The 15,340-nt window shown below is 46.2% G+C and overlaps 1 protein-coding gene across 5 annotated transcripts in view; it reads left to right on the forward strand.

The window, feature by feature from the left end:
* The window catches only part of ABHD6 (abhydrolase domain containing 6, acylglycerol lipase), a 30,069-nt gene that overhangs the window by 778 nt on the left and 13,951 nt on the right, over window positions 1-15,340 (forward strand). The window contains exons 1-2 of one of the 5 annotated variants that reach the window (XM_073563903.1): window positions 11,934-12,018; window positions 12,834-12,974. In XM_073563903.1, the coding sequence (XP_073420004.1) occupies window positions 11,960-12,018; window positions 12,834-12,974 (200 nt within the window). In that variant the 5' untranslated portion in view covers window positions 11,934-11,959. The other 4 variants (XM_073563904.1, XM_073563906.1, XM_073563907.1 and 1 more) reach the window with 4 other exon arrangements.

A 15,340-nucleotide genomic window follows, 5' to 3' on the forward strand; every position in this document is an offset into this window, starting at 1 on the left:
GGTATTTGTTTTTTTTTGTAGTTTTTATCATCGTTTTTGGGGTCCATACGACTTTTTGATCCCTCTTTAATCTTTTTTTTTCTTGTATGGGGGGAGAGTTAATATTCGTAATTCTGCCATTTTTATTTTTTTTTTGTTTATCGTATGGAATAATATTGTCATATTTTATTAGTTTGGACCAGATATGTTGATTTTTATTTTATTCTTTAGATTTTAATTTTTCAAGAAGAGAGGACGATACAAAAAAAAAAATATATATATATATATATATATATTTTTTTTTTCAACACACAGGGTGAACTTTTATATATCTATTTTTCTAAATATATATTTATTATTATTATTTATTGTTATAGCGCCATTTATTCCATGGCGCTTTACATGTAAGGAGGGGTATACATAATAAAAACAAGTACAATAATCTTAAACAATACAAGTCACAACTGGTACAGGAGGAGAGAGGACCCTGCCCGCGAGGGCTCACAATCTACAAGGGATGGGTGATAATACAGTAGGCGAGGGTAGAGCTGGTCATGCAGCGGTTTGGTGGATCGGTGGTTACTGCAGGTTGTAGGCTTGTCGGAAGAGGTGGGTCTTCAGGCTCTTTTTGAAGGTTTCCATGGTAGGTGAGAGTCTGATATGTTGTGGTAGAGAGTTCCAGAGTAGGGGTGATGCGCGAGAGAAATCTTGTATGCGATTGTGGGAAGAGGAGATAAGAGGGGAGTAGAGAAGGAGGTCTTGTGAGGATCGGAGGTTGCGTGCAGGAAAGTACCGGGAGACGAGGTCACAGATGTATGGAGGACTCAGGTTGTGAATGGCTTTGTATGTCATGGTTAGGGTTTTGAACTGGAGTCTTTGGGTAATGGGGAGCCAGTGCAGGGATTGACAGAGGGGAGAGGCCGGGGAATAGTAGGGGGACAGGTGGATTAGTCGGGTAGCAGAGTTTAGAATAGATTGAAGGGGTGCGAGAGTGTTCGAGGGGAGGCCACAGAGCAGGAGGTTGCAGTAGTCAAGGCGGGAGATGATGAGGGCATGGACTAGGGTTTTTGCAGATTTTTGGTTGAGGAATGAACGGATTTGTGAAATATTTTTGAGTTGAAGTCAGCAGGAAGTGGAAAGGGTTTGGATATGTGGTTTGAAGGAGAGATCAGCGTCAAGGATTACTCCGAGGCAGCGAGCTTGTGGGACTGGGGAGAGTGGGCAGTCATTTACTGTAATGGATAGGTTCGTTGGGGGGGGTCACATGAGATGGGGGAAAGATGATGAATTCTGTTTTGTCCATGTTAAGTTTCAGAAATCTAGCAGAGAAGAAGGATGAAATAGTGGACAGACATTGAGGGATTCTGGTTAGTAGGGAGGTGATATCTGGTCCAGAGATGTAGATCTGTGTGTCATCAGCATAGAGACGATACTGAAAGCCATGAGATTCTATGAGCTGTCCCAGGCCAAAGGTGTAAATGGAGAAAAGCCAGGGGTCCTAGAACTGAGCCTTGTGGGACTCCGACAGATAGGGGGCGAGGTGAGGAGGTGGTGTGTGAAATAAATATAAATATAAATATTAGTAAGATAAATATACAAAAGTTCACGCTCTGTTGAAACATTCCTAAGAAAAAAATAAAAATTATATATATATTACACACACACACCGTGTATATATATATATTTTTTTTAACGTCTCTACAAAAGGGGTGATATGAACTTTTGAATATTTATTTTACTGATATATATTATTTTAATAACATTTGAGCAGAGGGGGGGGAAACAAACTTTTGTCTAATTTTAATATAAATTTAATTTATATTTAATTTTTTAATATACATTTTTAATAAATATTGCTTTTTACATTTTAGATAAAGTCTTGAACCTGCAATCACTTATGTTAAACACTATTTTAATATTATATTGCAGTGTATTGTTAAAGGGAACCTCACTGGTGATTCATGCTGCCCGAAACACAGGCGGCACGTGTCAGAGTCTGGCTCTGTTAGTGCGGCTGTGTATTTTTTGGTCTGAAAGACTGCAAAATTTCAGAGAAACACGCAGGCTTTGGGGCATACAGCTTAGGCCTGGATCACACTTCCGTTTTTTTAAATCCGTCCAAATCCGTCGTTTTCCGTTAAAAAACGGATCCGCCATGTTTTTGGCGGATCCGTTTTTTTTTCCCCATAGACTTGCATTAGCGGCTACCGCGGATCCGTAAAAAAAACGGATCCGGTAGCATCCGTTTGCGGCAAAAAACGGAAACGGATCCGTTTGGCAGACACAAAAAACGGATGTGTGAAACAGGCCTTAGATCACTAGATCAAGGCCAGTCTTTGAAAATGCTCTCCCTGTCCCGCTCCCCTTTATAGACAGGTCTCCTATTCCCTCACATAGTGAGACTTGTCAATATAGGGGCTCGCACACTGGGGGACACAGACAGAAGAGGAGGAGGTGCCGTCCAATAACTCATCATAATGCACTATTCCACCTGCTTTGGAGCTGGATGTGGCCCCCTTCTTGTCCCCTGTGCAGCTGCACAGGTTGAAAGAATGATGTGTCTGCCCCTGGGCTCGCAGTGGGGAGAAGACACCGGGAACGCGGCCTCGGACAAGTCATCTAAACACAAAGCATGTTTCTCTAAAGGGCTGCAGCAAGACTCCCGCTGTCAGGTTCCCTTTAAATTATCAATGAAGCAACCGGAATTGGAGCTTCAGGGGTGTACCAAGATGGCAAAACTAGTGGCCTCCAGTGCTCCCTAGACTGCAATGCAAATACCATAGATACCCTATTTCCTAAGGCCGGAGTCACACTACAGCGAGATACGGCCGAGTCTCGCAGGTTAAAACCAAGCTCTGGCACCGGCACTCCGGAGCAGAGTGTGCAGCTCCATGTATTGCTGTGCGGCTGCACGCTCCGCTCCGGAGTGCCGACACCAGAGCTTGGTTTTAACCTGCGAGACTCGGCCGTATCTCGCTGTGTGTGATCCCGGCCTATTTTCCAACCGCTAAAATGCCTCTGTGACAATTAACAGCGGCATCTAAGCGGTTAGACTACTGCGACTGGAGCTCGCTCTGATTGCAGCAGTTAAGAGTCAGGTGCCGGCTGATCAACATAACTGTAAGGCCACGTTCACACGTTCAGTATTTTATATCAGTATTTGTAAGCCAAAATCAGGAGTGGAATAACCAGCAGAAAGGTACGACAGAAACACGTCACCACTTCTGTATTGATCACCCACTCATGGTTTTGGCTTACAAATACTGAACGGTGTGAACATCGCCTATGAAGCAGGCTCAGTTTCTGACCCTACTCTGCACATGTCCAGTGAGCCCCGACACTTGCGCAGGAGTACATATATAATAGTATTACTATATCTGTATTATTATACAAGATGAGTATTTGTTAACGGGCTGCAGGACAAATTAAGTGTTTACAGGCTTCATTCACGCTGCAGAGCTGTAATCACAGAGAGTGTAAAGACAGGGGCCGGAGCGAGCCACACAACCTCCCCACCACAGCGGCTAAGTGGAGGCCCTTCATGACAGTGGGTTGGAGGGAAGGGGTTAATGATTCCAGGGGGTGGAGGAGGTGGATAAAGGGGGGTATATTAGGAGGCTTAAGGGGCGGTTACCTTTAGTTCCCGCTCTGGAGCCACGAGGGATTGTCCCACTCCCCAAGCATGGAGTCCATAACTTCGGTCCTGGAGAGGCTGCGGGCGGCAGCAGTGGCGCAGCCTGACTGTTGGCTGGGACAATAGGAGGCCGAGATCATCGGGGGAGGTGGCGGTTTGTCCGTTGTTGCTTCTCCCTGTGCAAGGAGGCGGGTCAGGCCTCCGGAGCGCCTGTCCCCGGATGCTGCGCCACACACCCAGCGCCGGTGTCGGAGCCCCTCTCGGGACCCTCTGGCTCGGGTGCCTGCCGGTAGGCGCGCTGGCAGGCCCGGGGCCTGGAGGAATCCACGGGCCGGCCTGAGTGCAGCGGCGGTTGGTAGGCCGTCTCCCAGGCCTGATCGGGAGGCGGGGCCTGCGCGTGCCGGGCCGGCGCGGACCGATGACGTCACGGCAGGCCGCCGTGGAGTCGGGTGGCCTGCCTCATCGGCGCATGGCGGCTTTGAGAGGGCCAGCGTGGGGGGACTATCGGGCGGCAGCCCCCGGCGGTCGGGGCGGGCTAGTGTCCCCTGTGATGCGGGCCCCTTGACTGGACCAGCGGCGGGGGAGGAACAAGGACGGAGCAGCAGACAATCGGTGATGGGTGCGGGCGGTGGGTGGCCACAGGCGGCAGCCCCTGTGCCTGTGCAGCCCGCTGGCCTCAGCGGGGGTCGGAGCGTGGAAGATTCCAGGAGAGAGTGGCCCTGGAGTGCAGCGGTGTCAAGAGAGCCTGTTTCGGCGAGTATCGGACCTCTGGGGACAGAGGGTCTCACACGAAGCTCCAGTTTTGACGCTCAGCAGGACTCGGGAATGGCGGCTGGAGGATACACAGCGTCCACGCAGCCCGGTGAGTATGGCTCCTTGTCTTGTCTGTCATCATCCCTAGTGAGGTCCCCTGCGGTCGGGAGCGGATTAGGCGGCCAGCCCGGGGCGGTAGAACAAGTTGTGGGGGAACAGGGCCCGTCACCAATCGGGGGTCTTGGGGAGATATTAGCAACCATGCAGGATTTGTTGGCGCGGATGGAGGGAGTTAGAGAGCATTCGGCGCATTTAGCTGCCTGGGTGGGGTCGCAACAGCGAGGGGCTGGCCCGTCGAGGGCGGCTATCGGGGTCTCGGGGGGCCGAGCGGACCATGTGTCTGTTTCAGTTCAGACGGAGAAAGAGAAGGAATGTCGGATCCATTTAGATAATAGAGCCCACGGGGAGGTGTATGTATGCTTTGAGGGCCCACTCGGAGCTCATCTAAAAAAGGAGGTGCGGGAAAAGATCTGGAAGGATGAGTATGTCGAGATTTTTTCCTTGTTACCGCTAGAAAAGTTCAATTTGGATAAGGGAAAGAAGGACGATAGCAAAAAAGAGGAGGAGGAAAAACGGAGATGGCGTTTGATTCCACAAACGTTCGCTAATTGGCTCCAGGCGTTTGCAATTCTGGCTAGCGTGATTGGTGAAAAGGCGCCTGAGTATTGTTCTCCTCATTTTTGTTATTTAGATTCAATTTGGGAGGCGTATACGGGGGTCAGGCTTGGCTCCGTTACGACGAGCAGTTTAGACAGAGGAAGGCGATTCGTCCGGCGATTTGGTGGGATCAGAAGGACATAAGACTGTGGTTAAAGGTTATGACACAGACTAGGTTTGGCCATTCCTTTCCTGGGGGAAGGGGCGGGCTCTTCAAATGCGCAGGCGGTCAGTCGGGCACCCAGAAGCAGGGTCTCTGCTGGCAATTTAATGATGGGCAGTGTAAATTCGGAACAAGCTGCAAATTCAAGCACCTTTGCTCCCATTGCAATGGAACCTCGCATGGTGCTTCCAGATGCTTTAGGAAGCAGAAAGGAAAAGCAGAGAGTGGTAATTCCAAAGGGGCGACGCCAGTGAAACTAGCCGCAATGGCCTCTTATCTAAATAGGTTTCCGGATGGTGTAAATGCGGAACTGTTGTTGTCTGGTTTCAGAGATGGTTTTAGAATTCCTGACCCTCCTTTTGAGATTCCATGGGGGCGGAAGAATCTCAGGTCAGCTGACCTGTTTGGTGGGGTGGTGTCGGAAAAGTTGGCAAAGGAAGTTCAGTTGGGAAGGATGTCGGGGCCGTTTAAGGATCCTCCGTTTGGGGATTTGGTCGTTTTGCCCCTGGGGGTGGTGCCGAAGAAAGAGCCAAATAAGTTTAGGCTTATTCATCACTTGTCTTTCCCTCGTGGTAGGTTAGTGAATGATGCAATTGATCCGGAAATGTGCTCAGAGGTGTATACGTCTTTTGATGAGGTGGCAAAGTTGGTCCGGAGGTGTGGAAAGGGGGCACGTTTGGCGAAAACTGATATCGAGTCGGCGTTTCAGTTGCTCCCGGTTCATCCAGAGAGTGATAGGTTGTTGGGCTGTTTCTGGGAGGGGGAATTTTTTGTTGATAGGTGTTTGCCAATGGGTTGCTCGGTTTTTTGAGGCGTTCAGTTCTTTTCTCGAATGGGTTGTCCGGAACGTGTCGGGTTTTGATTCCGTGATTCATTACCTAGATGATTTTTTGTGTGTCGGTCCGGGTGACTCAGGCTGCTGTGAGAGGCTGCTTAGGGCTGTGGAGTGGGTGGCTGAGCGTTTTGGCGTACCGCTTGCTCCAGGAAAAACAGAGGGGCCTTTTACGTGCCTGTCTTTTTTGGGAATCATGATTGATTCGGTGGCTTGGGAGTTCCGTTTACCGGAGGATAAGGTGGAGGCGTTGCGGGTTGAGGTGTCTCGAGCTAGACTGGTGAAGAAATTGTCATTGAGAGAGGTTCAGTCACTACTTGGTAAATTGAATTTCGCTTGTTGCTTTATTCCAATGGGTAGGGTCTTTTCTCGGCGTTTGGCGAGCTCCACGGCGGGAGTGCGGGCCCCACATCATTTTGTTTGACTTACCAGTGAACATAAGGCGGATTTGGAGGTGTGGGACAAGTTTTTGGAGCAATATAACGGACGATCGTCGCTCATGGAAGAGGCAGATTTAAAGGAGGAGTTGGACCTGCTTACGGATGCATCGGGTGGAGTGGGTTTTGGGGCGTATTTTAAGGGCCAATGGTGCGCGGCTGCGTGGCCTGCTGAGTGGTTTCAGCTAGGCCTTGTTAAGAATATAGCTTTGTTGGAGATTTTTCCCATCTTGGTGGCGGTGAACCTGTGGATGGAGGAGTTTCGGAATAAAAGAGTCCGTTTTAATTGTGACAACATGAGAGTGGTGTGCTCCATTAACAGCTTGACTGCGTCCTCTCCTCCGGTGATTCGAGTTCTGCGGCAGCTTGTTTTAACTTGTTTATTGCTCAATGCTCATGTGACGGCTTCTCATGTGCCAGGTATTAGGAATTCCATTGCTGATTCTTTGTCTCGTTCGCAGTGGGAGCGTTTTCGGACCTTGGCCCCGGATGTGAAGGAAGCGTGCCTGGAGTGTCCAGCCGGGCTTTGGAAGGTGGTCTCAGGGATGCAGAACCCCTAATACGGGCATCTCTGTCTTCTGGTACTTGGTCGAGCTACAAGTCAGTTTGAAGTTCTTGGGAAAACTGGTTGGGGACACGTTCCTATGGCACCTCTGGGGAGGATCAATTGGGCGCGTTGCTGGCGTGGTTGGGTTTTGGGGCGGAAGAAGGTTGGTCGGTGTCTAGGGTGGGGAAGGTTAGGGCCGGTTTAGCTTTTGGATTTAAATTGCGGGGTCAAATTGATTTGACCAAGTGTTTTTTGGTCAGCCAGGCCATCAAGGGGTTCAGACGCCGGCGTCCACTGTCATTTGGTATCCTTGAACGGTTGGGGGCGGTGTTGGTCGATGTTTGTGTGTCTCGGTTTGAGTGTTCTCTTTTTTGGGGGGGCTTTTTCCCTTGCCTTTTTTGGGGCATTGAGGGTGGGGGAGTTGGTATCTCCGGGACGGTATTCCGGTGGGGGTTTGTTGGATAGGGACGTATTGGTGGGTGACAGTGGTTTGGAGTTTTGGATAAGGAGGTCAAAAACGGACCAGGAAGGTAGGGGAAAAAGGGTGGTTTTGGGTGCAGTGCCAGGATCTATGATGTGCCCGGTGCGCTGCTTGCAGGATTACAGGTCATGGCAACAGAGGGGAGAGGGGCCATTGCTGCGTCATGCTGACGGTTCCTTCTTGTCAAAGTTTCAGTTTGTGGCGGTTTTTCGTAAAGGTCTGGACAGATTGGGTATTGATGGGTCTAGGTTCGCTTCTCACTCTTTCAAGATTGGGGCAGCTACGGAAGCGGCAGTTGGGGGTTTGGGTTCAAAGGTGATACAGTGGATTGGAAGGTGGGAATTGGGACTTTATAGGTCGTACGTTCGCACTGGGGCTTTGGGTGCGGAGCTACATTGAAAAGAGAACGTTGGGTTATTTTGTTTGCGCGTTGGTTAATGGTGGTTTTTTGTCATTGCAGGTTGCACTCCTTTGCTGGTGTGGATCCTGGGCCATTCCTTTGTGTATTAGGGAGCTCGGCGTGCGGATGTTCAGCGAGAAGGGCGGCAGCTGGGTTTTTCGCGAAGTGTGGCGGTAATCAGGTGGTTGGGTTTTAGGGGTATGGGTTGCAACAGGGTCTTGCAGGAGGTACGTATTAGCGCTAGGCTTGACAAGGACCCTGATATTTTAGTTCTTCATGCAGGGGGAAATGATTTTGGGGTCCGTCCTTTTCGTGAATTGGTCAAGGATATTAAGCATGATCTTCTACGGTTGTGGTTGTCGTTTAAGGGGTCAACTGTGGTATGGTCGGAGATTGTCCCGAGAAAGACTTGGCGGCATGCGAGATCATTTGTCAAGTTAAATAGGGCACGGATAAAGGTTAATAGGGCGGTGTCCAATTTCGTGGTTAGGAATGGGGGGGGTGGTTCGGCACTTTGACCTGGAGAGAGGGAGTGGGGAGTTTTGGCTGGCTGATGGTGTTCATCTGAATGATGTGGGCATGGATTTGTGGGCATTGGGCCTACAGGACGGTATTGAGAGGGCCATAGTTTTTCGGTGTGGGGGGGTCTCAGGCAATCGAGGTTTTCAATTGCCTTCGTTGTGGCGTTTGGGGGAAGGGGGTCCTTGAAGTTGGTGCTAAATTGGTTTTGGGGGATCTGTGGTAATATGGATTCCTCAATGTTATTATCTGTGGTTTGGGTCTGGTGACTGGTGATTTGGGGGGACTTCCGGCAGTGGTTGGTCGGATCCCCAGGGATTAAGTGGACAGTGCAACCCCGATGGGGTTTTGGTGCTCCCGAGCCAGTGGGGTAACGGCCGGGAGTAATTTATGGTATGCGTTTGTCCACAAAAAAGTATTCTTTACGTTTTGGTCACCAGATTTGGGAGCTTCAAGGACCCTCCCAAGGTTGCATTTATATTTACAAATGTTGTACGTTACTTAAATAAAAGGCTGCTGTGGCCATTATATTCCATTCTGGTTTCCTGGTGTTATTTGGGGCTCAGGGGGGTGGGGAGTGGACTTGGGATCAGTGGTTGGAAGAGGCAACTCAGCTGCACATCGCCAACTCCAATGTCATGAGGCGCCCAATGTCCATGCAGCTTTACACTAAGGAGACATACGGACTTCATGTCCCGCTGCATTGTGCCTCCATACTGTGCTATATGACAGAGATATTCTCCCATAGTAACTAGTGATGAGTGAGCGGCTGGGATAAGGTGTTATCTGAGCATGCCCGGGTGCTATCCAAGTGTCTTCGGCGTGCTCGAAAAATATGCTCGAGTGCCCGCGGCTGCATATCTCGCGGCTGTTCGACAGGCGATCCCTGCATGTGTTGCGCCTGTCGAACAGTCGCGAGACATGCAGCCACGGGGACTCGAATACATTATTCGAGCACGCCGAGGACACTCGGCTAGTGCACAAGCATGCTCAGATAACACCTTATCCCAGCACGTACGCTCATCACTAGTAATAACATATTAATGTGGCGTCTGATGGCACAATATTTTACATCTGAGGTAACCTCTGTGTGATATGGGATCATATGTAGGTACAGTCGGGCCCCATAAACATCTATTGTTTTCTTATTACACTTCCATCTGCCACAGTTTTTATTCAGACCCCCATTCATTTAGTTGGAGCCCACCATTATTTTTTTTTTCTAATTAATGTAAAGGGGGATTCTGTTGTGGATATCCACATTAAGGCCACGTTCACACGTTCAGTATTTGGTGAGGTTTTTACCTCCGTATTTGTAAGCCAAAACCAGGAGTGGGTGATAAATCCAGATGTGGTGACGTGTTCCTATTCTAGTTTTCCTCCGATTGTTCCACTCCTGGTTTTGACTTACAAATACGGAGGTAAAAAAACTCACCAAATAGTGAATGTGTGAACGTGGCCTAAGGGAGAAAATCTAAATCCCCATATTGGAGCTTTAATCCTCTCTATGGCTTGTCTTACCGCCCCCAAAAATTGGAAAAATGGCAATAAAGGCTCAGCATTGGCACCTGCTTACTGATAATTAATGACCCTAGCGTCCATGGTCATGGCGAAGGGTGTGCAGACACACGTCTCGTCTCGATATATAGGGATGACTTTAGCCCCTTCAGCGGATCCATCGTGTCCCTGATAATGTTCCTCCGGTGTATGGAGTGTGCACAGCCATTGGTGTTTTTCAGGGTCGGCTGGTATCTTGCACATGAAAAAGTCATCTCACATCGCATGGAAGTACAATTTACTCTTTGGATCTTCTCAGCAGGACATGCATGAAATTTATTGAAATCCCATATACATCACTGGTCCTATAAACTTTCTATGGACTTTCTGTCAATAAATTGCATTGTTTGCTTCCCATACTCAGTAGATTAATGTCAGCCGAACCTGGCACCATTCACATTAGATGAAAATTGACCAAATCCTCCGATATCGACAGAACTGGCTAACCATGGGACGTACATGGGGGCATACTGAGTCTCTCTAGACTGATTTAGGTTTGGGGAAAAAGGAGGGTGATTTAAACTTTAAAAATGTTTTATTTATTTTTTTGTTTCTATTTTAATTTTTTTTAACATTTTTTTTAAATTTTCCTTAGGAAACAAACTTCCAATCACTATTACTGCACTACAGCTTGGGCCTCATAGGAAGAATAACATGGCAGACCCGCAAGCCATGGCAGACCCGCAAGCCATGGCAGACCCGCAAGCCATGGCAGACCCGCAAGCGATGGCAGACCCGCAAGCCATGGCAGACCCGCAAGCCATGGCAGACCCGCAAGCCATGTCAGCCCAATGATCGGATCCATCAGGTGGGGTGGGGAAGATGGTTTCCAGACTGACGGCCTTTCAAAAGCAAATCTACCAATTCACCCCCCTTTTTCACCAAATATAAATAGCAAAATAATAATAATAGAAAAAAAAAAATCACATTTCATAATGCTGCATGCATACTTGGCGTGAGTGCAAATTGTCAAAACATCGGCTCGCACTCGGACCAATGTTATTCACAGAGGCCATGCACATGTCCGATTGTTTTTTCTTGGACCACTCGAGGGGAAAAAAAATAAAAAATAAATTGCAGCATGCTTCATTTGCTTTCTATAACCAGATTGCACTTGGTCTGTGAAAAAAAAAAATTAAATTAAAAAAAAAAAAAATCGGACTCTACCCGGACGACACCCAATTTTCATGGACTGACAAAATGGAGAAATGAAGAAAAAAAAAAATATGAATACCACAATTGTTTTTCTGTCACCGCTCTGCTCTCTCCCCCAAAATGTAATAACAAGTGATCAAAATGTCATATGTACCCCCAAAATGGTATCGATAAAAATGCCAACTTGCCACATAAAAAAAACAAAAACAAGCCAAGTTTTCACCCAGGTCCAGGTCTCAGAAAATGGCCACACAAACCAATTTTTTTTTTCTGATTTATTATTACCCACTCAAATATATATTAAGTTTTCGATCTCCAGATCTGACCCAGAAAATCACATTACTACATTATTTTTAGTGCCCTATAATAATAAAAAACAGTATCAGAACTGCGTTCTGTATTTTCCCACCATTACGCTGCACTTGGAATATTTTTCAGTCTATTATACGGGCAAATGGCGTCATTCAAAACGACACAACACCTCACCTGGGGGGAAAAAAAAAATTTGACTTTGGACGACTATGTTTACAGGAATATATGAAAAAAATTATGGCTTTTCGAAGAAGAGGAGGTTAAAAAAAAAAAAAAAAAAAAAAAGAAAGCGCAAAAGTGAAAAATTGAATCCTTAAGGGGTTAATGGATCTAAATTCACCTGACACTGGGGATTTTTTTTTTTTAATCAGTTCTTGCATAACAGTGAATCTGGAATAAAGGAAATTTATCTTTCGCCCATCTCATAGTATCAGTTAATATACCGAGCAAAGGTGAGAGAGGGGCAAGGGTTGATGTACTTGAGTGAGTGCCGGGTCACTGCTGCGTTCACATCCACAGCTGCGTCCTTGCTGTAAGTTCTTCCACAGAGGGGCGATGCTGATGGCCTGGGGGGGAATCTTGGGATAAAAGCAGATGATTGGTGTGGGCTTGAGTTACATTGAATGGCCGTGAGATCTGCAGCTCTGGTAAACCCGGATAATGCTGATCACAAGGAGAAAACTGCTGACGGCTAGAGACTGACTGCGGCAAGAGCTGCACTCCCAGCCTGGCTCTATCGCTACGTGCCGTAGTCCGGGCCGATCATCCTGATCACTACTTAGCGCTATAATAGACGTGTATCTGCCGTACGCTGTATTAACGTATTCCTTATATAATGGCGCGGCACAGGATGCATTTTTGGGGCATTTACTAACTCTGTTTGCTAATTCTCTCTCCGCAATTTTATTTTAGATTGATTTTTTTAATGTAATGAATGGCGTTATATAAATTTGGCACATAGACGTATTTTTGCTTTACCATATATTGCGTAAGTTTTTTTTTTGTTTTTTTTTTTATTTTTATACATTTTTTTTCAGAATAATATTACAGAAAAGGAAAAAAGTCCAAATCCTTCAATACAAGAACATGTTTCAACTTAATGACGTTTTTAACCTTTTTAATACTATCAGCGGTGCCTTTCTAAATAGCAAGGCTATGAGAGGGTTAAAAAGTTTCGGCTTTTCAGGTGCAGGATCCGTCCTCGAGCGCAGGCGGTTTTATGACAGTTTATAGGATCCGCTTCGTTCCATATATTTTTGCCCTGCACATAAAGGGAAGGGTGCTACAAAAATTTGCAAAGTATCGGAGAACCTGTTACTAAAATTTCCTCCTTTTTGTTTCTTACAGGAAAGAACTGACCAGGAGGAACATGGACCTGGATGTCCTGAACATGTTCCTGATTGCCGGAGGGACCTTGATCATCCCAATATTGGCGTTTGTGACCTCTTTCTTCCTTTGGCCAGCGGCACTCATCAAGATTTATTACTGGTAAGACTCCATTTTTCTCCGAGTGATTGCCCACCTGTAGACAGGTAATTATTTTCAGGTCCTGCATTCCGCTTTGGATAAAAGGAAGCTGTCGCCACGTCTTATCCGTATAAAGCATTATATATGTACACGGGAAGAAGTATCGTCCTTCCTTTGCTAAAAGTAGGGATTTTACAATTTGGATTGACTATCCGAGACAGATCGTGCCTGTTCCATTGATGTGGATCGTTATGTCTGCTGGATACGCCCAGGGGACACTTAAATAATTGACACATGGTGCGGGATTTTATAGCCAAATGTTTGTAAATGTAAGGGCTCGCGCAGATAATTGTCTTTAACCGGACGAGTGCTCTCCATGGTTTTGACAGATCGAACTCGTAGGCCGGGGTCAGACTTGCGAAAAACTCCGACAAGTCTTGCATCTCAATACCCGGCACTGCCACCAGCACTCGGATCGGAGCGTTCAGCTGCTTCTATACATCTATAGAAGGTTCACTTTATTTAAAAAAAAAAAAAAATGTGGTCTAAAGTCCCTTTTATAGACAAATTTAGGCTGTGTTTGCACATTGTAACCATAGTGTGTTTGTTTTTTTGTTTTTTTTGCTGTAGCAAAGAAAAATTACTATCTCAATTGCGGGAAAAAAACACAGCACCACTGCTGTAACGTATGAACACAGCTTTAAAGCAGTGTCCCATAATCCTACTTGTGCCTTTTGTTTTGTAACATCAATGCCTTGAATGAGCTGCATTTTTTTTTTTTTTTTTTTTGTTGTTGTATGGAATAATGGTTTTTGAAGATGCACACGCCGAGTGCCACCCTTCTTATGATGTACCAAACAAGAGCTGGAGGGCATCACTAATACAAGACCAAAAAACAAGAATATACCTACTAATACCATACAAATAAAGCTGTATAGTTGAAGAAGTACTGCGAAGAAAACAAAACAGGATGAAGTGGTCAAGACGGCCAACTATCGCAAAACACGGTGTAGCATTAACCCCTCCCAGGATGAGCTTTTGCCAAACAATACAAATGACCCAAAATAAGGTGGCTAAAAAGTCTCATACAACCAGGACCTGGGAAGAGTGTCGCCCACGTGGAGCAAATCCTGCCTGGGATACCGATGGTGCTGTGTGTGAAAGGAATGGAGGAGGCAAGGGCACAGGAATGCCCAGGTTGTATGAGACGTGACCACTTCATCCTATTTATCCTATTTTGTTTTCTTCGCAGTACTTCTTCAACTATACAGCTTTATTTGTATGGTATTAGTAGGTATATTCTCATCTCTTCTATATGCTGTATTTGTTTGACTTTGTCCTGCTTAAATGATATGTTCTTGGTGTAGCCAGGAGGGAATGAGTTAGTAGGGGCTGGGCAAGGGCATGGCCCTATTGTGGGTCATTGTATGGTTGTTCTGTTTTCTTTGCATCATGCAATTTTAATGCTTTTAATCTTGCAGTGTTGTGTTGTCACTTTTAATAAAGATTTTGATATTATCTATTTGGTGATCCCTGTGATTTGCATCCTACTTTTCTTGTTTTTTTTGGTCTTCTTATGATGTACTTTGCACAATCATAATTGTGCCTGATTGCATGGTTTTGCCTCCCTGTGACTCCACAGGACAAGCATGCGCTTTCTAGTGCAGCGATTTCTATTATCACAACTTGTGGAAATTGTAGTTTCTCACTTTGAAATGGTAGTCATGTGTTGCCCTGCAGGACTGCCCAGTCTACACAGTAAAGCCTCATTCACACATCAGGGATTTTTCTCCTACGAGAAAAGCGATCAGAATTTCGCTGATGAGAGAAAAAAAGTTTCCCCACCTTCTATTTTATATTGGATGACATCTGAGTGCTGTCTGTCTTTTATATATATATATATATATATATAATATTTTTTTTTTTTTTTTTTTTTTTTTTTCCTGAACCCATAGACTTTCATTGTCGAGTTTGACCTGACATAGATTAATATTAGACATGTCTCCATGATTTTGCACAGACCATCTGGTCCCCAGAAAATCATGGACAAGTGAACACCGCCATAGACTGTCTGTGAAATACTGATGTGTAAATGAGCCTTCCATCAAGTAAGTGTGAGCCGGAGACTAAAAAACACTTTACCATGTTTGGGTAATAGTGAGGGGGTACGAGGGTTTTCGGAAAAATGGATGATTGTAGGTGATGACATTCCGACTACCAACAGCCACCATAAAAGTTATAATGGGCGCTTCTTGCATACTGGTAATTAGTTCAGTGGTGGACATTCACATTTAAGTTTTTAAGAAAAATTCAAGTAGGCACAATATAGCAGTATTATGTGGACACTATATGGCAATTTTTATGTGCGCTATACCTTCTTTCTCCAA

The sequence above is a fragment of the Dendrobates tinctorius genome, unplaced genomic scaffold, assembly GCF_039654945.1.
Source record: "Dendrobates tinctorius isolate UK_male_01 unplaced genomic scaffold, ASM3965494v1 ptg000406l, whole genome shotgun sequence".
Classification (NCBI taxonomy): Eukaryota; Metazoa; Chordata; class Amphibia; order Anura; family Dendrobatidae; genus Dendrobates; species Dendrobates tinctorius.